We start from the raw sequence: 24284 nt of genomic DNA on the forward strand, positions 1-24284 counted from the left end.
TGAGAAGAGGGAACACAGGGGGTGTTTGGAGGATGTGAGAAGAGGGAACACAGGGGGTGTTTGGAGGATGTGAGAAGATGGAACACAGGGGGTGTTTGGAGGATGTGAGAAGATGGAACACAGGGGGTGTTTGGCGGATGTGAGTAGAGGGAACACAGGGGGTGTTTGGCGGATGTGAGAAGAGGGAACACAGGGGGTGTTTGGAGGATGTGAGAAGAGGGAGGTCGGTAGTAAGTCATTGAAAAGGTCTACGTGATGACAGAACTGTGATTCACCTAGAGAGGACAGGTCAAGTCAAACTTTTGTCCACAGACGAGGAGACGTGTGCTCCAGAGACGTGGAGTTACCCAGCAGGAAACGCTGGTTGAAATGGCTTCATTACAACCGGTTTTCAACCAGCTGGCCTACTGAGGCTTCAGGCTAGCATTCCGTCTGATGGTACACCAAACACTCAGAGATGAATGAACTCAGCAAAAAGAATAAAACTGTTTCAAATCTTCCAGTTCTCTCAGCAGAGTCTGCAGTCTAGCATCCATGCCTGAACCAGCACTGTCTCCTGCCCACTTCCTCTGACATCATCACTGTTGGACATCTCGCAGGTCCTGTCATCTGGTGAATGTGTCAACGTGGGATCACATTCCTTTCCGTTGGCAGGGGCCACTGTTCTTCCAACGACACCCGTGAGGTTGTCTCTCCCCCGTCCAGAAGCGCTTGGCTAAGCTTTGTTTTGGTGCTGGTCCATGAGAGAACTGGCGACGGTTGGGAAACCTCACTGCTAGAGAGGATGGCTGAACAGTAACAGCAGCCATGAACCCTGTCGTATCAGGTCCTCTGTTGGGTCACTGGCACAGGTATGTACTGTACAACCTTCAGGAACTTCCACACCTTTCAGTATTTCTTGACTTAATTTGTTTTAAATGAGAGTGGAATAATGGTTGAAACGAGTGTGGAGAAATGGAGACGGATATGCAGAGAGCAGCAGCTGGGATTCATATCCTAGGTGAACGTGATACAGTTGCACTACAGGTGGCAAAGTTAACCATAAGAACAGCATCAGGCACCACACCCTTCAGAAATAAGGCATAAGCTGTAGAAAGAGAGGTTGACAGATTTACTACGGTGAAAAGAAACACAATCTCACAGCAAATCTTGTTTGGATGAAGGTCGATATAAAACTGCTGACCAGGCTACATTGTTGAGACAATTTCCCTTCCTTGTCCGTCATCCATCTTCCATCTTCCATCTTGGAAAGGCTAGCATTTTTGTTGTTGAGGGATGCTTTGAGTGGTAGGTGTCAGAGGGGTGATCTTGATTCCTTTGTAGCTTCCTGTTTGAAGGATTTTCTCCGGAGCACGAAGATGGCTCAAGGTTGAGGTTGACAGGTATAAAAAAAAAAACGGAGTTAAAATGGCAGAAAAACAACTACAGTGGAAGCCAGATAAGGGGAAAAGTAAAAGATTTCTTAAGGAAAACAATTCCTCTCGTGTCTTGGGAGTGTGATGGATCCTCCCAGTAAGAACACTTCCAGAGAATAAGTTCCAAATCGTTCATCTGCCCAGACCTGACAGGGAGACAGGAACGCTCGTGTTCCCACACAATGCCCATGACTCATTCATACTCATTCAGACAACCCCTTACTTACGAACACAGACAGAACAAGCATGCACACAGTCACGCACACAAACTGAGGGTGTGAAGAGACCATTCTCCTCCTCTCTCCAGCCCTCAGCAGGATGTGGAGAGTGCGAGACTCCCTATTTTAATGAGTGTCTCTTCTCCAATCTCCAGAGGGATATGCCACGCAGAGACACATCGATTAGAAGTGCAGTGAAGAGATGGATGTAAATAGATATGACAACAGCATGCAGCTGGCCTAGGCTTCAGATAGCTAACCTAAAATGCTTTTTGGAAAATCCCTTGGACCTTGGACGTGACATATGACCTTGGACGTGACATGGTGATTGAAGTGATAATGCATGCCATTCCATACTGTAATTAAATCAATCAACCAATCAATCCTGTACTTACCCACAGTTGACCCAAGCGATGGTGCCCTGTCCTTTGATAACCTGGGCCACGTCAGACAGCAGCTTCAGCTTAGAGTCCCCGGAGGTAGCTGTTTACATACACAAGATACGAGGAGAGGAGTAGGTTACAACACAATATGGGTTATATTACTCAGCTCACCAGCTTTCAATACTCAAGAATTCTAAAACCTGTAATTCACTGAAGGTCAGGTCACAACACTCTCAAACATCAAATCACAGGAGGGTATACGCAAGCATCACCAAGTACCACCCATCACCTTGTGACATCACCTAGCCGAGCGTTCACTAGGCTACTTCCAACATGTTACGAGTATCATAAACACAGCATAGGTCAAGGCCTACTGAGAAAACCATCAAAGAATAAACTGCAATAAACTGTACTGTAACAATACCGTGCAACATTACACAATGTCCACTGAGATACAATGTGGACTCAAATCAGTGAAATGACTGTGGTTGTTTAGTCGCTGCTCAATAACATCACTTTTACAACCCCTTCAACACTTATTATGAGTCGAACACTTCCTGGTTCTATGGACACCTCGTCTATATTTAGCTTTGCGGGCATTGCCATGATACTGAGGATTAGGGACCCATTGTGCGTCCCAAAGGTAGTGCACTATATAGGGAATAGGGTGCGATTTGGGACGTAGCGAATAGATTGCCATTTGGAACCCACTACCCTTAGTAGAAAGAGGGAGTAGCCGACTGCAGGAAATTAAATGAGTGGTGGGGGGGGACTAAACCGTCGGAGAATGCCAGAACGCAGCGCCGCAGAAACGGCAAGCAATCAATCACGGAGCGGCGTTTGATACGTGCAAGTATTAACCAATGACCTAACACTGTCTGAAATGGCCCATGAATTATGAAACAAATACATGTGGAGGATCGTATGTACACACATAATTCATGGGAGTGGTGGGGCCTTGAGAGGCCTCTTCCTGTGCACCGAGAGGGAGATTATGCTGACAGAGCATCACACGACACACAGCAGGGCTTGACATGAACTGTTTTAACCACAGTAGGACTGTTATTTTACTTGTCAGAAAGCTCAAGTCGCTTGTACAAAAATAAAAACTGGTCTGGAACACCATGGGCCAAAAAGGTGACTGAAATGTGTGTTGTATAACGCAAGGAAGCACATCACAAAATAAACAGCATTATTATCACTGGTATTCACAACGGAGGGCTGCTGGGCTCAGTGACAACGGAGGGCTGCTGGGCTCAGTGACAACGGAAGGCTGCTGGGCTCAGTGACAACGGAAGGCTGCTGGGCTCAGTGACAACGGAAGGCTGCTGGGCTCAGTGACAACGGAAGGCTGCTGGGCTCAGTGACAACGGAAGGCTGCTGGGCTCAGTGACAACGGAAGGCTGCTGGGCTCAGTGACAACGGAAGGCTGCTGGGCTCAGTGACAACGGAGGGCTGCTGGGCTCAGTGACAACGGAGGGCTGCTGGGCTCAGTGACAACGGAAGGCTGCTGGGCTTAGTGACAACGGAAGGCTGCTGGGCTCAGTGACAACGGAAGGCTGCTGGGCTCAGTGACAACGGAAGGCTGCTGGGCTCAGTGACAACGGAAGGCTGCTGGGCTCAGTGACAACGGAAGGCTGCTGGGCTCAGTGACAACGGAGGGCTGCTGGGCTCAGTGACAACGGAGGGCTGCTGGGCTCAGTGACAACGGAGGGCTGCTGGGCTCAGTGACAACGGAAGGCTGCTGGGCTCAGTGACAACGGAAGGCTGCTGGGCTCAGTGACAACGGAAGGCTGCTGGGCTCAGTGACAACGGAAGGCTGCTGGGCTCAGTGACAACGGAAGGCTGCTGGGCTCAGTGACAACGGAAGGCTGCTGGTCTTTGATCCCATGTATTATATCTCCTGAGCAAAAGCCTGCATCCCTGTAACTCTCCAGGAGGATGGTTGGCCACCTTGCAACATTACAAATACAACCAAGCACTTTTTATGCCTTTATAAAATAATTCCCTCATTCAATGAACCAGAGATCAACTGGCTAAGGTGGGCGAGGTAGATAACTACTAAGTCTATTTGGAAGGTTAAAATATTCACTGTTCAGGGGAGATCTTGACAGCATAGGAGATACTAGTTAATTAGGCTATTCTAAGAATATTTTTTGACTTTGTCAGAATGACATGGCCAGTATTAAATAGAGGAGAATCCTAGCCAATTTTGAGCACTAGAGACGGTTTTATAACCGAAGTATGCAGCATTGGTTTCATCAACTGCGCACCCATATCAACTGCGTGTTGGCCATTTGCAGTTATATACTAGCGCCGGTGGAAAGTTATCGGACATGACAATGACATTAATGCATGCTAATAGATAAATAGTTAACTAGATAGCCATTTCAAAACAGTTTGTTATATTATCTAATTAGTCTGTATATCATTATTTTACCTGCTGCGCAAATGTCTCCCTCTCTCCTCTGGTAAAGGCCCACACACAGGTAATGCACAGACCATGACGTTTTCAGGATTGTCATTGCTGACCAAAAATTTGCTATAACTGGGCAAATAACTCACCAGCAATTATTATCAACAAATGTGCAAACACGGCTTGCTTTGATCTCAAAAACGAATTTTGTGACTGCATGATTGAAAGACCGCTCGTGTCTGTCAATGTAGGCCTACAATAATTATACTCTGAAGGCGTTGAAATTGGGAGGACAGTGAGCAAAATATCACATCTGTAGGACACTGATCCAATTATGATCGGAGTAACCTAAATTGTTTGATAGTGATTTTTGCGTGATATTTATTTACTTAAATCTACAATCTGCTTTTTTACTTGGCCCAGGCAAATAGACAAGACTTAATGTCGAGCCCTGACACACACACCGGCAAACACACACGGCACAGAGTCTTATATGAGAGTGAGCTGAGCCCTTTCTGCTGGCGTGAAATATGCAAATTAAAATGGAATTAAATGCAAGAGAGGCTGAGTTCCCTAATGGCTATAGGTGAATGCAGTTTTATGGCTTTATTTGACCGCATTTAGTTTGGGTGTCTTTTTCTGTTCAAGTACTTTGTTCTATGCTAAACAAATCCAGGGGAGATGTCACATGCAGGTCAATCACGGTCCTTCCAGAATGTTGTTCATTTCCCATTACAAGTGATGGATCAGAGAAAATAACAGACCACTATTCAAGATTGTTTACACCAAAGAAAGGCAGTTCTACCTTCACATATCATTTTTACTACAAAGGGCCTAAAGTATGCCCACTGACACACCTGACTTAGTGTAGAGCACCAGGACATTGGCTCTAACCCACCTGACTTAGTGTAGAGCACCAGGACATTGGTTCTAACCCACCTTACTTAGTGTAGAGCACCAGGACATTGGCTCTAACCCACCTGACTTAGTGTAGAGCACCAGGACATTGTCTCTAACCCACCTGACTTAGTGTAGAGCACCAGGACATTGGTTCTAACCCACCTTACTTAGTGTAGAGCACCAGGACATTGGCTCTAACCCACCTGACTTAGTGTAGAGCACCAGGACATTGGTTCTAACCCACCTTACTTAGTGTAGAGCACCAGGACATTGGCTCTAACCCACCTGACTTAGTGTAGAGCACCAGGACATTGGTTCGGGTCCGGAGAAGCTTCTTGAAGTCCTTGTGTTCGCTGACCTTCTCTATGAGAGGAGAGACCTTTACAGCCGCCTGCAGCACCGACACCAGGCACACCTGAAGACATATTGATAGATAGATACTGTATTTATTCAGAGTGACCAACTCACACATCAGATGCTTCGAAACAAAAGACAGATTCTCATCTCATTGTGCGACTGTGGGAAGATACCGATTGCATATTCTTTGAGTCCTCTCTCCTTGTCTCCTTCTCAAAACCTATTGGATGAGAAAGCCAGAGGTCCCTCCCCTCTGACCTTCTCCTCCAATAGGTTTTGAGAAGGAGACAACGCAAGGAGTATGCTATTGAAATCTTCCCTCAGACATTCAAACAAGCTCCATCCTATCACTCATCAAATCATGTCCCAGTCGCCCAATCCCTGATGGAGTACAAAATGAGCTACCAATGTCCTCATTCATCAAATCAAGTGATGAGTGATATACTGTAACGTGATATCAAAACAAGCACCTGTCGTGCACAGTTTTTTAATTTCCCATGCTGGATACCTCGTATGGGCGTGACGGGAATTCAACAGATTCTCGTCAGTACATTTCAATTAAAATGTAGAATGAAGAAGTGAAGCGTCATCTTGTTTTTTTCTCTGGATGACTGATGAACTCTAGAGGGGGCATCTATCTCATTTCCTCCTCCTGTCTCTAGGTGTTGGAAGTGGGAGGCTGGTGGCCGTGGTGCGGACGGGCAGTGTTGAGGAGATGACAAGGTGACGTCCCCTCGGTCGGAGACTCTACGGCGGGTGTGTGGAGATGACAGTAAGGGGTAATTATAAAATGGGCTCTCGGGGCCGGCCGAGCGACACCGCTACTCTTCTCCACACCACCTCTCCTCTTGTCCGACAACATCTCTCCTCCTCTGCCATCTACCCGTGCCTCTCCACCTCTCCTCACTCCCCTCGTGCCTCTCCTCACTCCCCTCGTGCCTCTCCTCACTCCCCTCGTGCCTCCCCTCACTCCCCTCGTGCCTCCCCTCACGCCTCCCCTCACTCCCCTCGTGCCTCTCCTCCCTCCCCTCGTGCCTCTCCTCCCTCTCCTCACTCCCCTCGTGCCTCTCCTCACTCCCCTCGTGCCTCTCCTCACTCCCCTTATCCGACACCCTTCCACTACTACTCCTCTGCTTGGCTAGGCCATCTGAGAAAGGGAGAGTGGAGAGAGGAGGCACTGAAGCAACCACTGTGCAGAATGAAAGGGGAGCTTTAAAGTACAACTTACTTAAGAGGGATATAATATGTATCCACCGTACTGTAGCCTACCCCACAAAAGAGTTTGACTGATAGCTGTGCTAAATGGGATTTGAAAATGAATCCATTTGTGAGACAATGTGGGAGTATGAACTCTTTTGTATACAAAAGAGTAGTTAAGGCAGCAGACAATAGTATTGAAGTTTGTGCGGGACGGAGTCAGTCCTCGGCTATGAGTGGGGGACGGAGTCAGTCCTCGGCTATGAGTGCGGGACGGAGTCAGTCCTCGGCTATGAGTGCGGGACGGAGTCAGTCCTCGGCTATGAGTGGGGGACGGAGTCAGTCCTCGGCTATGAGTGCGGGACGGAGTCAGTCCTCGGCTATGAGTGCGGGACGGAGTCAGTCCTCGGCTATGAGTGCGGGACGGAGTCAGTCCTCGGCTATGAGTGCGGGACGGAGTCAGTCCTCGGCTATGAGTGCGGGACGGAGTCAGTCCTCGGCTATGAGTGCGGGACGGAGTCAGTCCTCGGCTATGAGTGGGGGACGGAGTCAGTCCTCGGCTATGAGTGCGGGACGGAGTCAGTCCTCGGCTATGAGTGGGGGACGGAGTCAGTCCTCGGCTATGAGTGCGGGACGGAGTCAGTCCTCGGCTATGAGTGCGGGACGGAGTCAGTCCTCGGCTATGAGTGCGGGACGGAGTCAGTCCTCGGCTATGAGTGCGGGACGGAGTCAGTCCTCGGCTATGAGTGCGGGACGGAGTCAGTCCTCGGCTATGAGTGCGGGACGGAGTCAGTCCTCGGCTATGAGTGCGGGACGGAGTCAGTCCTCGGCTATGAGTGCGGGACGGAGTCAGTCCTCAGCTATGAGTGCGGGACGGAGTCAGTCCTCAGCTATGAGTGCGGGACGGAGTCAGTCCTCAGCTATGAGTGCGGGACGGAGTCAGTCCTCAGCTATGAGTGCGGGACGGAGTCAGTCCTCAGCTATGAGTGCGGGACGGAGTCAGTCCTCAGCTATGAGTGCGGGACGGAGTCAGTCCTCAGCTATGAGTGCGGGACGGAGTCAGTCCTCAGCTATGAGTGCGGGACGGAGTCAGTCCTCAGCTATGAGTGCGGGACGGAGTCAGTCCTCAGCTATGAGTGCGGGACGGAGTCAGTCCTCAGCTATGAGTGCGGGACGGAGTCAGTCCTCAGCTATCTGAGAGCATCTGGAAGAAGCTCTTGTAGTGAGGCAGGCCTATTTCACAGCTACGTGAACATTGGACCATTTACAAATGTAAGAAAGGCTGGTGATGATTTCTGCCCCCGACGATCACATTTCTCCAGGCTCATTTACGGCCTAACAGAGTGAGTATGCATACTGTTGAGAAGATCAACAGAAGGAATCATAAACAGAGCACAATCATATTCACAGGATGTGGATAGATAGTAATATGGTGAAATGAAAGCAGTACTATATAGAGTGGGGAATAGAGAGGATGTGAACATGAGGGGATGTGAGCATAGGAGGGGATGTGAGCATGGGAGAGGTTGTGAGCATAGGAGAGGAGGTGAGCATGGGAGAGGAGGTGAGCATGGGAGAGGAGGTGAGCATGGGAGAGGAGGTGAGCATGGGAGAGGAGGTGAGCATGGGAGAGGAGGTGAGCATGGGAGAGGAGGTGAGCATGGGAGAGGAGGTGAGCATGGGAGAGGAGGTGAGCATGGGAGAGGAGGTGAGCATGGGAGAGGATGTGAGCATGGGAGAGGATGTGAGCATGGGAGAGGCAGTGAGCATGGGAGAGGATGTGAGCATGGGAGAGGATGTGAGCATGGGAGAGGATGTGAGCATGGGAGAGGATGTGAGCATGGGAGAGGATGTGAGCATGGGAGAGGATGTGAGCATGGGAGAGGATGTGAGCATGGGAGGGGATGTGAGCATGGGAGGGGATGTGAGCATGGGAGGGGATGTGAGCATGGGAGAGGATGTGAACATGGGCGGGGATGTGAGCATGGGAGAGGATGTGAGCATGGGAGAGGATGTGAGCATGGGAGAGGATGTGAGCATGGGAGAGGATGTGAGCATGGGAGGGGATGTGAACATGGGAGAGGAGGTGAGCATGGGAGAGGATGTGAACATGGGCGGGGATGTGAGCATGGGAGAGGATGTGAGCATGGGAGAGGATGTGAGCATGGGAGGGGATGTGAGCATGGGAGGGGATGTGAGCATGGGAGGGGATGTGAGCATGGGAGGGGATGTGAGCATGGGAGGGGATGTGAGCATGGGAGGGGATGTGAGCATGGGAGGGGATGTGAGCATGGGAGGGCATTTGACAGGCAGCCAATACTGCAACAAGTCCGATCAATGGCTGGGCTGCTGCCTGGCAATCGGTGCATTGGTTGGTTCCCCTACACTACCTATTACTAAAGCTTCACTCGTTTGGCTTAGGCCATGACATGAGGGCACTGCTGTGTGTCAATGTAAGCAGCATCCTAATGACAGGACTGTCTGCCTTCACAATACACCGCACGCACGCACGCACGCACGCACGCACGCACGCACACACACACGCACACACACACGCACACACACACGTGATCAACAGGAGCAGGAGGACAGGTTTAGACTAGAGACCACACTCCCTAGTGATGGAGACAGACAGGAGAGAGAGAGACAGGGGAATACACTGCATGCTAGCTCTAGCTCATCTTCATAGCCTCAGGGATGTCTTAGTGAGCAGTGGACGTAATGAGGGTGAAAAACAAGCCCCTTGGATGTTAGGCTCTTGTTTCATGATGTGGCTGTAACTGTAACACATTGGATTATGTCTTTTGTTTAAGCTATTTCTAATAGCTTAAGCATCGATTCCTCAAACCTCAACGATCGTCAGATCTCTCATGGGACAGAGTTTGAGGCTGAAGAGGTGGTGATTTGTTTCTGAAGATAGTTCTACTCACTAACCAACTCAAACTAACCCTCTTGCTACACCAATATGAGTCACCAATTCATGTCTTCCTGTTTGCATACAAACTTCTAAGGATTATAGGATTTTTAACTTAAAATATAAAACATTACATTGTTTTTATATTTTAACTGTAAACGTTTATATATTTGAAATGTAATGTTTCAGCATTTGTTATGCATCCAGGTACAGGAGGCCATAATGTCACCAATACAGAACAGGGTCTTTTAGTCAGGCAAACATAATGGGTCAGACTAAGCCCATGAATTCCTCTTAGTCCCAGTCCAGAAAAAGAATCTATTGCAAATCCTTTGATTATTGATCAAATTCACGTCATATGCCATATCACAGCTCGGTGACATTTCCAATAAGACAGGCAGGCAGCTCTTTCTGTAGTGCACCCTGCAACTGCATCCTAAATGGCATCTTATGTATAGTGCTCTCCTTTGACCAGGGCAGGGTCCATAGGACTCTGGTCTAAAGTACTGCACTATATATAGAGGACAGCGTACCACACCGGCCGTCCTACAATCTAAGCTAGATGCCCTCAATCTCACAAATTCTCAAGGAAGCTACCAGGTACAACCCCAAATCCGTAAACATGGGCACCATCATAGATATCATCCTGACCAACTTGCACTCTAAATACACCTCCGCTGTTTTCAACCAGGATCACAGCGATCACTGCCTCATTGCCTGCGTCCGTTATCGGTCCGCGGTGAAAAGACCACCCCTCATCACTGTCAAACGCTCCCTAAAACACTTCTGCGAGCAGGCCTTTCTTATCGACCTGGCCTGGGTATCCTGGAAGGATATTGACCTCATCCCGTCAGTAGAGGATGCCTGGTTGTTCTTTAAAAGTGCTTTCCTCACCATCTTAAATAAGCATGTCCCTTCAAAAAATGTACAACTAAGAACAGATATAGCCCTTGGTTCACTCCAGACTTGACTGCCCTTGACCAGCACAAAAACACCCTGTGGCGTACTGCATTAGCTGCGAATAGTCCACGCGATATGCAACTTTTCAGGGAAGTCAGGAACCAATACACACAGTCAGTTAGGAAAGCAAAGGCTAGCTTTTTTCAAACAGAAATTTGCATTCTGCAGCACTAATTCCAAAAAGTTTTGGGACACTAAAGTCCATGGAGAATAAGAGCACCTCCTCCCAGCTGCCCACTGCACTGAGCCTAGGAAACAATGTCACCACTGATAAATCTACGATAATCGAGAATTTCAACAAGCATTTCTCTACGGCTGGCCATGCTTTCCACCTGGCTACCCCAACCCCGGCCAACAGCCCTTCACCCCCCACAGCAACTTACCCAAGCCCCCCCCCGCTTCTCCTTCATCCAGACCCAGACAGCTGATGTTCTGAAAGAGCTGCAAAATCTGGATCCCTACAAATCAGCTGGGCTAGACAATCTGGACCCTCTCTTCCTAAAATGATTCGCCGCCATTGTTGCAACCCCTATTACTAGTCTGTTCAACCTCTCGTATCGTCTGAGATTCCTAAAGATTGGAAAGCGGCCGCGGTCATCCCCATCTGCAAAAGGGGAGAGACTCTAGACCCAAACTGTTACAGACCTATATCCACCCTGCCCTGCCTTTCTAAAGTCTTCGAAAGCCAAGTGAACAAACAGATCACCGACCATTTCAAATCCCACCGTACCTTCTCCGCTATGCAATCTGGTTTCCGAGCTGGTCACAGGTGCACCTCAGCCATGCTCAAGGTCCTAAACGATATCCTAACAGCCATCGATAAAAGACAATACTGTGCAGCTGTATTCATCGACCTGGCCAAGGCTTTCGACTCTGTCAATCAACACATTCTTATCGGCAGACTCAACAGCCTTGGTTTCTCTAATGACTGCCTCACCTGGTTCACTAACAACTTAGATAAGAGTTCAGTGTGTCAAATCGGAGGGCCTGTTGTCCGGACCTCTGGCAGTCTATGGGGGTGCCACAGGTTCCAAATCTTGGACCGACTATTTTCTCTGTATATATCAATGATGTCGCTCTTGCTGCTGGTGATTCTCTGATCCACCTCTACGCAGACGACACCATTCTGTATACTTCTGGCCCTTTGGACATTGTGTTAACAAACCTCCAGACGAGCTTCAAAGCCATGCAACACTCCTTCCGTGGCTTCCAACTGCTCTTAAATGCTAGTAAAACTAAATGCATGCTCTTCAACCGATCGCTGCCAGCACCTGCCCGCCCGACTAGCATCACTACTCTGGACGGTTCTGACTTAGAATATGTTGACAACTACAAATACCTAGGTGTCTGGCTAGACAGTAAACTCTCCTTCCAGACTCACATTAAGCATCTCCAATCCAAAGTTAAATCTAGAATTGGCTTCCTATTTCGCAACAAAGCCTCCTTCACTCATGTAGCCAAACATACCCTCGTAAAACTGACTATCCTACCGATCCTTGACTTCGGCGATGTCATTTACAAAATAGCCTCCAACACTCTACTCAGCAAATTGGATGCAGTCTATCACAGTTCCATCCGTTTCGTCACCAAAGCCCCATATACTACCTACCACTGCGACCTGTATGCTCTCGTTGGCTGGCCCTTGCTTCATATTTGTCGCCAAACCCACTGGCTCCAGGTCATCTATAAGTCTTTGCTAGGTAAAGCTCCGCCTTATCTCAGCTCACATTGGTCACCATAGCAACACCAACTCGTAGTACACGCTCCAGCAGGTATATTTCACTGGTCATCCCCAAAGCCAACTCCACCTTTGGCTGCCTTCCTTCCAGTTCTCTGCTGCCAATGACTGGAACGAATTGCAAAAATCACTGAAGTTGGAGACTTCTATCTCCCTCACTAACTTCAAGCGTCAGGTGTCAGAGCAGCTTACTGATCGCTGCAGCTGTACACAGCCCATCTGTAATTAGCCCACCCAATCTACCTCATCCCAATATTTGTTTTTCTGCTCTTTTGCACACCAGTATTTCTACCAGCACATCCTCATCTGCACATATATCACTCCAGTGTTTAATTGCTAAATTGTAATTACTTCGCCACTATTGGCCTATTTATTGCCTTACCTCCTTACTTCATTTGCACACACTGTACACAGATAGTGTTATTGACTGTACGATTGTTTATCCCATGTGTAACTCTTGTTTTTCTCGCACTGATTTGCTTTATCTTGGCCAGGTCACAGTTGTAAATGAGAACTTGTTCTCAACTGGCCTACCTGGTTAAATAAAGTTGATATAAAATAAATAAAATAAAATTTGGGACAGAGCCCGAGCATTTGAATATATTAAGAAAGTCTATTATCACACTTTGCACCAACCTTCATCGCCCAAAAAGTGTCACGTTACATCAGTGTAAAAAATGCCACACTTACTAAGGTGCCAGCAGAGAGAAACCCAGGCTGGCGGCTCACTCTCCCAGAGCTCGCTTACCCTCCATCTGGGGTGACAAATCTGCTTAATAAAAGTCGTCCCATTTTAGGTTTTAGGGGCCGTACTGAATCAGCGCATATCAGACCGCTGTTCTGTTTGTCAAACTCTCTCCTTCATTTTGCTCTTGATTAATGAGACGAACAACAGTAATGGAGATCAACGTGTGTGGCAGCCCTTTTCAATTATCAACCACTGAGCTCAGGAGATGGATTATGAACACCTCTCTCAAATGACCGATATACCAAATGGCACCCTATTCCCTATGGGTCCTGGTCAAAAATAGTGCACTATATAGGAAATAGGGTGCAATTTGGGATGTAGTCAATGAGTTCCGTCCTCTTTAATTGATAGAGATGGAACCATTGATGTATGAATAACTCTAGGGTGGTTAGTGTTAGTTGTGGCGGCTCACCGCACTAAGGCAACCGACCAACCCACCATGATGGGGAGGTGAAGAGGAACCTCAACCCACATTAAAGAGGTTTAAAACATTGCTTTGACACGCAGCTAGGCAAGTACAGCGGGACAGCCTTCAGCACACACAGAGACAGAGCAGTCAGTCTCCCTTAATCTCCACACACACCCACTGTGATGTCATTGCCCCTGCCTGCAATCGCACAACAGTAGGCTAGTAGCACCCACCTTTGTTTGACATGGTAGCCACTAAACCATACAACAGGATGCTGAACAGGAAAGGTTCCAGGACACAAGGCTCGAGATTGGAATGAAGTGGAAATCCAGTCATTATGTGGCCAGTCTATCAAGGACTGAGCGAGGAGTTGGTTCAAATGTAGGCTAATGCAATGTAACATTTTTGTAGCAACCAACTAAGTTACATTTGTAGCAAACTTTACATTCAATAAGCAATGAATGTATCAATCACTCAATGAAAGTAAAGTATAACAATATATCATCATAAAATATTTTTAAATGACTGACCAACATACCCATGAGAGTCATAATAAACCAAACTGTGTTGAATCTAGCTAGCTGGAAGTGAATCTAAAAGGACATTTTGATCATAAATGTAAACCACGTCAACCATAGAAAAAAGTAGCCACTTGGTGGTGATTAACAAGTAAAGCAACGGTCAGTGCTATCCGGGATCCTTGGGACGTCCCTACCCCTCATTGAAGTTGACATTTCTAATGGTTAGGTATGGGTTATGATTAGGGTATATAATGTCCCGAGAAATCCGGATAGCACTGAGCTAGGCATGCAGATGAATAGAAATCTTCAGCAATGTAACAGATTGATTGTCTAATATTTTAGATTATGCGGAATAATCCGTTCATTATTTTCAAGTCTCTGTCCAACCAGGTTCATTTTGCGTTCTCAAAGGATTTCAATATACATTCTCGGGAGGGACACTAGATGCCTTGTGCTGGTAGTCTATTCACGAGGACGTTTTGATTAAATAATATGAAATGTTGGCGAATGCCGGTATGTAACTACAGCAAGATGCAAGATATACTATATTCACTTGTTTTTTAGGCTTAGGCTATTTTTGAGGCTCAAGTTCAGCCTCTGATTTAAAATTGCTAAGGCCGTGCTGTCAACTTTGGCTGCCTTCACGAAGACGCGGAAAAGACACGCAGGCGTTTGCAGGTTTAATTAAAAACATTTAAAAAATACATGTAATTAAAACATTAGGCTTATCGGTGTCTCTGTATATATTTCACAAACAACTTACCAAGAAGACGAATGTGTACATTTTCAGCTCTCTCATCCGACTCCGGTAGCGGTTCCAAGAAGCCATGATGCCGTTGCCACGTCTGGATACGCACGCGCAATCGGTTTTCCACGGATTCTTGAGCAGCCGCAATGCTGCTTAGGAAATGTAGTTTTGGAGGATATAGTTGGCATTGCAGGCATTGATTGTAGGCAGGTTGACGTTAACCCTTACCTTAATCTGGAGTTAATGCCTAACCTTTAGATGTCTAAGTTAATGCCTAAACGTAACTTTAACCTTAAATATTCTGAGTTAATGCCTAAACTAAATTAAGCACCAGCTGTCAGAGCAGCTCACATATCACTGCACCTGTACATAGCTCATCTGTAAATAGCCCACCCAATCTACCTCATCCCCATACTGTATTTATTTATTTATCTTGCTCCTTTGCACCCGAGTATCTAAACTTGCACATTCATCTTCTGCACATCCTACCATTCCAGTGTTTAATTGCTATATTGTAATTAATTTGCCACCATAGCCTATTTATTGCCTTACCTCTCTTATCCTACCTCATTTGCACATGCTGTATATAGAGTTTTCTACTTTATTATTGATTGTATGTTTGTTTATTCCATGTGTAACTCTGTGTTGTTGTATGTGTCGAACTGCTTTGCTTTATCTTGGCCAGGTCGCAGTTGCAAATGAGAACTTGTTCTCAACTAGCCTACCTGGCTAAATAAAGGTGAAATGAAAACAAAACTTAACCATAGACACTTAAGAATTAGACTTTTGAGAAACATGGATGAACTTCTAATTCTGACGTGAGACTGTGAGAGCTGGTTGCAGCATGCACCTCTCGTCACATTGTAGTACAGTGTCTATTTAAATGCAATGTTGCTAGGGCCTATGTTATTTATTTGCAAATACATGGGAACATCACCCAACCAAAGATCCACATCTGGAAAGACAGTTTGATGAGGAGGTGTCATGAACTGCTCTCAACCTGTGCCAGTGGCGGGAATGGCCAGTCACACCACTCTAAACTATTCAAACTTCAAATCTGAAATTAACTTCTACATCACATCACCAGATAATAATGAAATAAGTAATGTCAATGAAGTTTATTATAAGGCTATAGAACAGTGGGGCAATACCTCACAAGCCCTTACTCAATACTCCAAGTACTATACGCGCTTGTTTTTTTAAAATGCAAATTCTCTCTTGTACACCCCTCTCAGTTGCGATGGTCCTTGTACTAGCGTCCAACTCACAGAGAGAACGCAGTAACCAGCGCAGGTCGTTCTGTGAGCGAGACACATCGAAGAGAGGAGATACACTTCCAATGAGCTAGCCTGACGAATCAAGTAGAGCCCTCGAGTTTTGCGTGACATTTCGAACAAGTTGGAAAAAACATCAACGGTAAGAATACAATTTAATTGATCTATTGGACGGTTCAATTGCATCCCTTGGTTGTATTTAAATATTTGAGATGGCTCTACTGAACCTACTACAATTTACAATAGTAATTATATTTACATTTAACTTTTAAAAGGAAATAAATAAATCACTTTCTAATCTTTAGCCTTTTATTTTGGAGTGAGTATCCTGTCCAAATTTTTTAAATAGTTATAGATAAGGCATAAAACACACATTAGGTCTATTAATAAGGGATAGAATAGCCTATATTGAGCACCGTTTTCCCATTGTACATCTAAACCATTTATCATGAGATGAATTTGAAGTTTCAGTTCACAAATGTTTTTACTTAGATATATCAGTATTTCTGGGTGCCTCTTATTTTGTCCATTTTACCATACCTTGAATAGAGGGCTGTGTTGGCGTCGTAGTTTGTTCCATAATATCGCATATTTATTCAGAGCAGTTAGCGGTTCTTTTATACCGTTTCAGCTTTACTTTCTAATCACGTTCCAGCCGAGGATCAGAGGCATTTCTCAGGGGCTGCAGGAACCTACCGCCACATTTCCACTGTTACAAACTTACTTGTGTTGTGCTGTCCGTAATCAGGACCCGTGGGGTGAGATTAGTTAGACAGATGTAGTTCCCACATAGTAGGCTACTATCCAGATCAGCCTTTTAAATGTAATTTTCTTTATATTCTCTTTTGTCCTATGATTAGACATGTCTGTTTCTTAAAGAAATGAGAATAGTGGTGTCATAAAATAACATTGAAATGACTCATGCCGCTTGGAGAATAGACCTTGCACTGGTTGTCCCATTTTCTTTAGTCTTGCGCAGCGGTTATTGTAGGTGCCAGGTTGAATGTGGATGATAATAGTCAGTATTTATACTGTCATCCCGCTGACACCAGGTTGAATATCAGTTTTACAGTTTACAGATATTGCTATAAAGCTGAGATAATAGTAGTCGTTTTCTCATAGAGAACATTCAATCAAAAGCGACCGCGAATAGCATTCCCTTATTCCCTTATTGCTACATGATGTGAAGTGGATTCATTATTAGGATGTCGAAATGAAGAACAATAAACGAATACAATCAAAGGCTGAGTTATGAATAGCATTGATTCTGGTGGTAGGTGAAGTCTCTCTCCCCCTTTACGCATCTCAGACACTTCTATTCTGTAAGCCATGTTCACCCTGCGGCCACATTGCGTAGAATAACATAGAATTACTTCCATTATTACAACACAACTCAACAGAGAAACGGTAAATAATCAAGACTAAGCTGAAACACCAACAGATTCCTTTCTCAAGTTCAAGGCTCATTTCAAAATTGGTATTAAATGCCGTTTAGAATTGTACATTTTTAGAGAGCGATAGAGGGCAGTGTTCAGCGACGCTGTACAGCTGTAGAACCTGCAGGCAGGTGAGAGAAAGAGAGAAAGGCGGAGGAGAAAGAATAGACGACATTTAGAATGTTTACCAAATGCATTAGCCTGTCGTATTTTCTTATACTATTTTATTTCGAAAAATGTTTCTAAAGATAAAATATTCACTTATTCCTTGGGCCTGAAATACTGTCGGAAAAAAGTTGTTTTGTTGGGCTATAGAGTGAGAACAATGAGAGGCTATCTGGACAGCACCGAAATCCGAGGTTTATCGTTTACTCCCCGCCGGTTTGTCTATGCAACCTCTGCCAACACATCTGTTTCTCTAAATGAATTGCAGCTGCACTGTTGAATGTTGTTCAAGATATCTGCATGTCAAATATATTTCAGCCCGTGAGCAGTTAGTTTATCAGTAGTCAGTCGGTACTCAGAAGTCTGACATAAAAATACATTGATTGTAATTAGATATACATGTTCAGTAGGCCCATAGCAACCAATTAGTTGCTATATGCCTCCAAGCTCATGATGACTGTTTAAATTGGGTTTGTTTTTCCACAATTTAAGCATGGTGTTTACGCACATCCGTGTCTGTAGTCCAATGGTATCGGACTTGGAATGCGCTTGGTTGTATCGCTTTTATTATTACGGTATTATTTTTGACGTATTACTTTCGTGTTTATATTATACCCTTGGATACTCACTTTCCCTGTCATTTTTTTCGTTATAGTCTACCTCAAGCACATGAATGTTGAGAATTTGTTTCTATCTTACACAGTCCTCTCGTCAACTTTTGTATAGACCGTGTGTCAGTAACAATACAAAGGGATTTTCCAGCCATTCACAATAGCATTGGGAAACAATCCCTGCATCAGGGAACTAATGGGAAGCATACTGCTCTGCTGACAGCTTCTTTGTCAGTCCCACAGTGTTGCACGTGACATAACACTGCCTACTCTAAGATTGCTCACACTGCTTCTTTTCTGATATGATTCTACCTAATCCTTGTTATCCAAACCTGGAGATGTTCACTGTGTCTTCCACCTGACACTCCTGTAATGAGACCAGGGTGATGTTTCCAGTCTCCAGTTGGCCCTGAGAAAACAAATATTCTAATTTGATGCGCACACCAAATGGCACGCTGTTGCACTTATATTGCGCTATATTTGACCAAATCTGGTCAAAAGTAGTGCACTATGAAGGGAATAGGTTGCCATTTGGGATGGAAAGTTGTTCAGCGTATTTACGACACCATGCACTGAACAAATGTGCTGCCTACTCTATTAATATTCATACAAACCCCTACACGGACGGACATTAATTCAAGTGCTGTCTTAGGTTCCTGAGTCCGTCCGTTCAAATATAAAAAAGGTTTTCATCTTTGATGAACTTATGAGTGCCCTTGACAGTTCTTGGTTGGTGGGGATACTGAACAAAGATTGTCTTTGAGAGTAATACACACCAAAGCCTTGTGGACAGATGACTATAGTGGTGGTCTGTGTAACCATGGCGTCCAGATATCTATCATTATATAGGGGGGAAGGGGGCGAAGTCAAAACAGTTATTTCTGTTCATTAATAAGTCTGATGGGTGGAATAATGAGTCGATGGCCCTGATCAAAGTTTTAATAGTGCATATTTATTAAGGCCTTGCTGTATGGATTATTTCTAACGTCGGTGGTCAGCGCATCAATTGAGAGGGAACAACTGTGATAAAAGTTTACTGCAGACAGATCGAGGAACTTGATCTGACCAACCGGCTGTCTGTAGGTATTAGGCCTACCAGGATAGGAGAAAAGGAGACCGTGGATGCGTCCCAAATGGCACCCTATTCCCTATATAGTGCGCTACTTTTGACCAGAGCCCTATATCAGACACAGCCCATGCTCAATATAATCCTGACCTCTGGATGGTGGGGAGCCAGAGGAGATAACAGAGACTATACAGTGCAGTTTCTGGTCTGGTGTTCTGTACTTGAAGAGAGATAAGGTGCACGCAGGGGTGCTTTAAAAGCGTTCAGAGACTTCCTCTGTTACTCCGATCACCTTTAGCACCATTTCATATGCATGCAACCACTTTATCTACAGCTGCCAGCTAATGTTGATGTGAGAATGTGATACAAAAAAAAATGTTGTGCCCACACATCAATTACATTGATTGAACTACTTTCATAGGGTCTCTACATAATATTGTTATGCCAGTGTTATTTTTCTCAAATCATTACTGAATAGCCAAGCATTGGCATTCCAGAGGCCTCCTGCCGCAATACAGACAGACTCATAATAAGATTGTACCTGAGTTGTTCTGTCAGCAATGAAACTTGACAATAATAAGCAGAGCTAGATAACACCTCAACTATTGACCTATCACTTGGCAAAAGATAGAGAAGTTGTTTACATATTCCACGCTTTTACATTGGTGGAATTCTGAGTGAAGGACACCACTGCTTTCAAAGCAACCTGCCAATGCCATGCTTTGACTTAAAGATGCCCTCAGAACTGCTGTAAGGCTGTCTGGATGTGGCGTAGCTCCTTCCCTTTCCAGTCTGTGGAGTTTGGTTTTGCATGTTGATCTTTGTTCAGGGCTGTGGACCGTTGGAGGCAAAGGGAAAAGACAGTGATCTATCCTTTAAAAGTTGGACTCAGTTCATGTTGTAACTGGGTTGGTGCTCACCAGAAAACCCACACTATGTAGCTCCCCACATGCCTTTTCAGAGATAACATCTCTCTGGTGTGTTTGGTGGTATTAGTGTTGGATCCAAAAGTGTGTGTGTGCATGCGTGTGTGTGTGTATGAGCGTGTGCGTGCGTGTGTGTGTGTACTAGCGTGTGTGTGTGTGTGTGTGTGTGTGTGTGTGTGTGTGTGTGTGTGTGTGTGTGTGTGTGTGTGTGTGTGTGTGTGAGCGTGCATGAACACAAATGGCAAACAGTCAAGTAAATACATTGGAATAATAGCTGGAGGCACATTGACTTGTGAAGTCCCCTCCTTCACCTTGCTATCTATCTGGAGATAGCTGTTTGTTTGTCACCTGGTGTTGATGATAGGTTCCCTCCCTGATGGCCATTGTCATGGGGCTAGTGTCGAGTGAGAAGGACAGGTTAGTGTCCCCGACTCCTTGTGCTCTCACCTCTCTCTGCCTCAAAGCCATCTCTCTCTCTCTCTCTCTCTCTCTCTCTCTCTCTCTCTCTCTCTCTCTCTCTCTCTCTCTCTCTCTCTCTCTCTCTCTCTCTCTCTCTCTCTCTCTCTCTCTCTCTCTCTCTCTCTCTCTCTCTCTCTCTCTCTCTCTCTCTCTCTCTCTCTCTCTGCCTCTCTCTGCCTCTCTGTCTGAAAACACCATCTATTTCCCCTGCTGCCAGTTGACAGGAATAATACTGGTGCCGTTGTGGACAGCCGAGCAGAGCCCTAGATCTTTCATGTGATGGGGAAAGCAAACATAATGGAAAGGTCCTATTTAGCAGAGTGATAGCTGGAACCTGTTGCCTGTTTGATTAATTATTTCACTTGCCATTAAGGAGGTAAAAATAAAGGCTCCTGGGCTCCTGTTCTAGGATAGCTCAGACTATTGTGTTTTTGTCATGTTGCCAGCAAAATACAGGGTACATTTCAGTCAATTACTTTTCTTAGGTTTCATGGGAATAAGGAAGTGAGTGTAGAGTGTTGAGTGGATGAAAAATTATTGTTAACACAAGACAATCTATACTAGAGAGGAAAGGAATAGCCTGCATGGCGTTTCTCTCTGGGTGGGGAGGTTGCTCGCACACAGAGTGAATGGATGTGAATGAATTATTCTATGCAATCTGTCTGGACTCTGACTGGACCCATTCAATCTCTCAGGACCTATGGTGGTCATTGTGTTTAAATACTGTGTGCTTGGCGTGGCCTTCAGAGTGTTTGTCTCTGTGTGTGTCCCAAATGTCACCCTATTCCCTATACAGTGCAGTCATTTTAACCAGGGCAAATATAGTGCACTATATAGGGAATAGGGTTCCATTTGAGACACATCCTCTGTGTGTAACCTGGTCTCTGTGGTTCGCTGCACCAGCCAGCACCACCAGCCTGTGAAATCCGATATGGCCGCTACTATCTGCAACCGCTAATTAATGCTTGATGCGAGTGAACAGGCTCACTTTGTCTTATTGTTGTTGTTCTTGTTGTTATTTTCCTCCTCCTCCCATCCTTATTGTTGTTGTTCTTGGAGAAGGAAGAGAAGAAAATGGCTACTTAAAGTCTGGAAGTAAAACATTTATATTTTTAAGTGCTGAAATTCAGTTGAATGACAGTCTGGTCAACAATTTATAAAGTGATTTTTGCTGACCTAAAATTACACTGTTATAATTATTGTTGCTTGCACAAACACACACACACACACACACACACACACACACACACACACACACACACACACACACACACACACACACACACACACACACACACACACACACACACACACACACACACACACACACACACACACACACACACACACACACACACACACACACACACACACACACACACACACACACACACACACACACACACACACACACACACACACACACACACCTGTTTGTTTAGGTTTGTGTAGGTTTGTTTATAGTCTTGAAGGTACACTATAGTGTATGTATGCCATCCAGACATCAACTGACCATATGTATTATGTATTGATGATATGCTTTTGCTCTCTATGAATTCTCTCAGCTTTTGTTATTACATTTCTCACCCCCCCCCCCCCCCATCCGCTGTTAAAGGAGGGCCAGCTGTAGTTGTATGTGAAGCGGACGTGAAGGCTTTTCTGTCCCATCGCTCACAGCTCTGTCCAGCCCAACAAGGCCTCAATGAGGAGCAGAAAGAAAGAGGGGTGAGGCAGGAAACACTCCCATAGTTGATTTGGCCATTGTGGGGGAGGAACACTTTTCCCATTGATGCCGTGGATACATATTGAAATGGTGAACCCCCCCCCAAAGCTTTAGGAAGGGGCTCTTTGAGAGCAACAGGCGACCCAGAGGACTGTGGTAGGAGATGGGTGTTAGAGGCTTTGTGGTGATGGTGGAAACATTGTCCCTGCTCCAGTGATTTAATACCCCTGTATTCAAGAAGGAGCTCTTTCTGACTGTCCCTGTGTGTGATGGGCTGTGTGTGCGTGTAGGCCTCTGAGGCTGTCTCTCTTCTCTCCATAGCCCCTTTGAGGTTTCAGTCTTGAGGCCTTTAGCCCAGGGTCAATGTCTCGTAGGAACAGGTCCTTTGTGAAAGTGGAAATGTACTCTCACTCAATACAAGACCTATTCCTTTCCTTTTAGACTTGCCATAGGTAAAGAAGCCTCTATCTTTGCCTAAGGCTTTGCTCCAACAGTGAATAGCTGTCGGTTTGGTTGGGAAGGTATATTACTGGAGACTTGAGAAGTAAACTACCAGAATTTGTGTCTTTCAAGGATTTTATGTAATCTATCACAAGACATCTAGTGGCCCGATTTTCTGTTACTTACAAAAAGGACCTTAGATTCCGGTAACTTTGGTAAATTACCGGTAGCTTTGCAACCCTAGTTGTAGGATCTGGGTTCTCAGCTTTTATATTTTGTGGAAGGAGGAGCATATACTATCCTTATCTGATTTTCATTTACCGTCGCTGGTAAGAAGAAGCTGTTTTGCCCTCTTCCTTTTCTCAGTCCAATCTCACAGGGTTTGTAATGTGTACAAAACAGAGCCATAGCCGCGGGAAGTAGGGGTGCTGAGGGTGCTGCAGCACCCACTAAAAAAAGTATCAAAAAAAAAATACATACATTTTTTTCTCACAAAAGTAGTGCATTCGGCCTTTACTAGTCCTTTACTAGTCCTTTACTAGTCCTTTATTAGTGGACTGGTATAGAGGTCTGTAGCGTGGGCACATTTTTTTTTTAGCAACTTAGCTTTGGCAAAAAAGTTAGTTGTATAATTAAGAGAAGTGTTTTGCAGGATTGAATAGTTGGAATTTAAGAGTTCCATTGCTCTTGCTCTGTGATTGTAATTCTAATGGAATCCAGAAAGAACAAAACCCTGTCATCAAACATTTACATCAAAAGGTGCCAAGACCCAAAACATCCACATCAAATTCAATATTTTTCTTGATCAAATAACATGGAAAACAACCACTTTTTGTGCAGTATTAAATTACCATCCTTGCAAACCACTTATTGTACATATTGTACATAGGCTGGTAATCTAGGTTTGTACCTGTAGACTTTCATCACCATGAAGAAAAACAATGACCAATACAGTAATTGAGTACATTGAGACATCAAGGGGTTTGTGATGATGTGTCACGCCCTGAACATAGAGAGCCCTTGTTTCTCTATGGTGTAGTAGGTCAGGGCGTGACTAGGGGGTATTCTAGTTTATCATTTCTATGTTGTGTTCTAGTTTATATTTTCTATGTTGGTGTTTTGTATGATTCCCAATTAGAGGCAGCTGGTAATCGTTGTCTCTAATTGGGGATCATATTTAAGTAGATATTTCTCCCACCTGTGTTTGTGGGATATTGTTTTGCGTTTGTGCCTGTGCACCACGTAGTCACGTTTCGTTG

The 24284-nt window shown here is 45.3% G+C and overlaps 2 protein-coding genes across 7 annotated transcripts in view; one reads left to right on the top strand and one right to left on the bottom strand.

Moving 5' to 3' along the window:
• Nucleotides 1-15056, bottom strand: part of LOC139539087 (protein disulfide-isomerase A5-like) — a 67027-nt gene extending 51971 nt beyond the window's left edge. The window contains exons 1-3 of the mRNA XM_071341830.1: nucleotides 14940-15056; nucleotides 5618-5747; nucleotides 2029-2116 (exon numbers count right to left, since the gene is read on the bottom strand). Of these exons, the coding sequence (XP_071197931.1) occupies nucleotides 2029-2116; nucleotides 5618-5747; nucleotides 14940-15005 (284 nt within the window). The 5' untranslated portion in view covers nucleotides 15006-15056. The remainder of the gene's footprint in view (nucleotides 1-2028; nucleotides 2117-5617; nucleotides 5748-14939) is intronic.
• Nucleotides 15057-16193: 1137 nt separating this feature from the next.
• sema5ba (sema domain, seven thrombospondin repeats (type 1 and type 1-like), transmembrane domain (TM) and short cytoplasmic domain, (semaphorin) 5Ba) overlaps nucleotides 16194-24284 on the top strand; it is a 296903-nt gene continuing 288812 nt past the window's right edge. For all 6 annotated transcript variants that reach the window (XM_071341852.1, XM_071341856.1, XM_071341857.1 and 3 more), the window contains exon 1: nucleotides 16194-16340. The gene's annotated coding sequence lies outside the window, so the exon portion shown is untranslated. The remainder of the gene's footprint in view (nucleotides 16341-24284) is intronic.

The sequence above is a fragment of the Salvelinus alpinus genome, chromosome 14, assembly GCF_045679555.1.
Source record: "Salvelinus alpinus chromosome 14, SLU_Salpinus.1, whole genome shotgun sequence".
In the NCBI taxonomy this organism is placed as follows: Eukaryota; Metazoa; Chordata; class Actinopteri; order Salmoniformes; family Salmonidae; genus Salvelinus; species Salvelinus alpinus.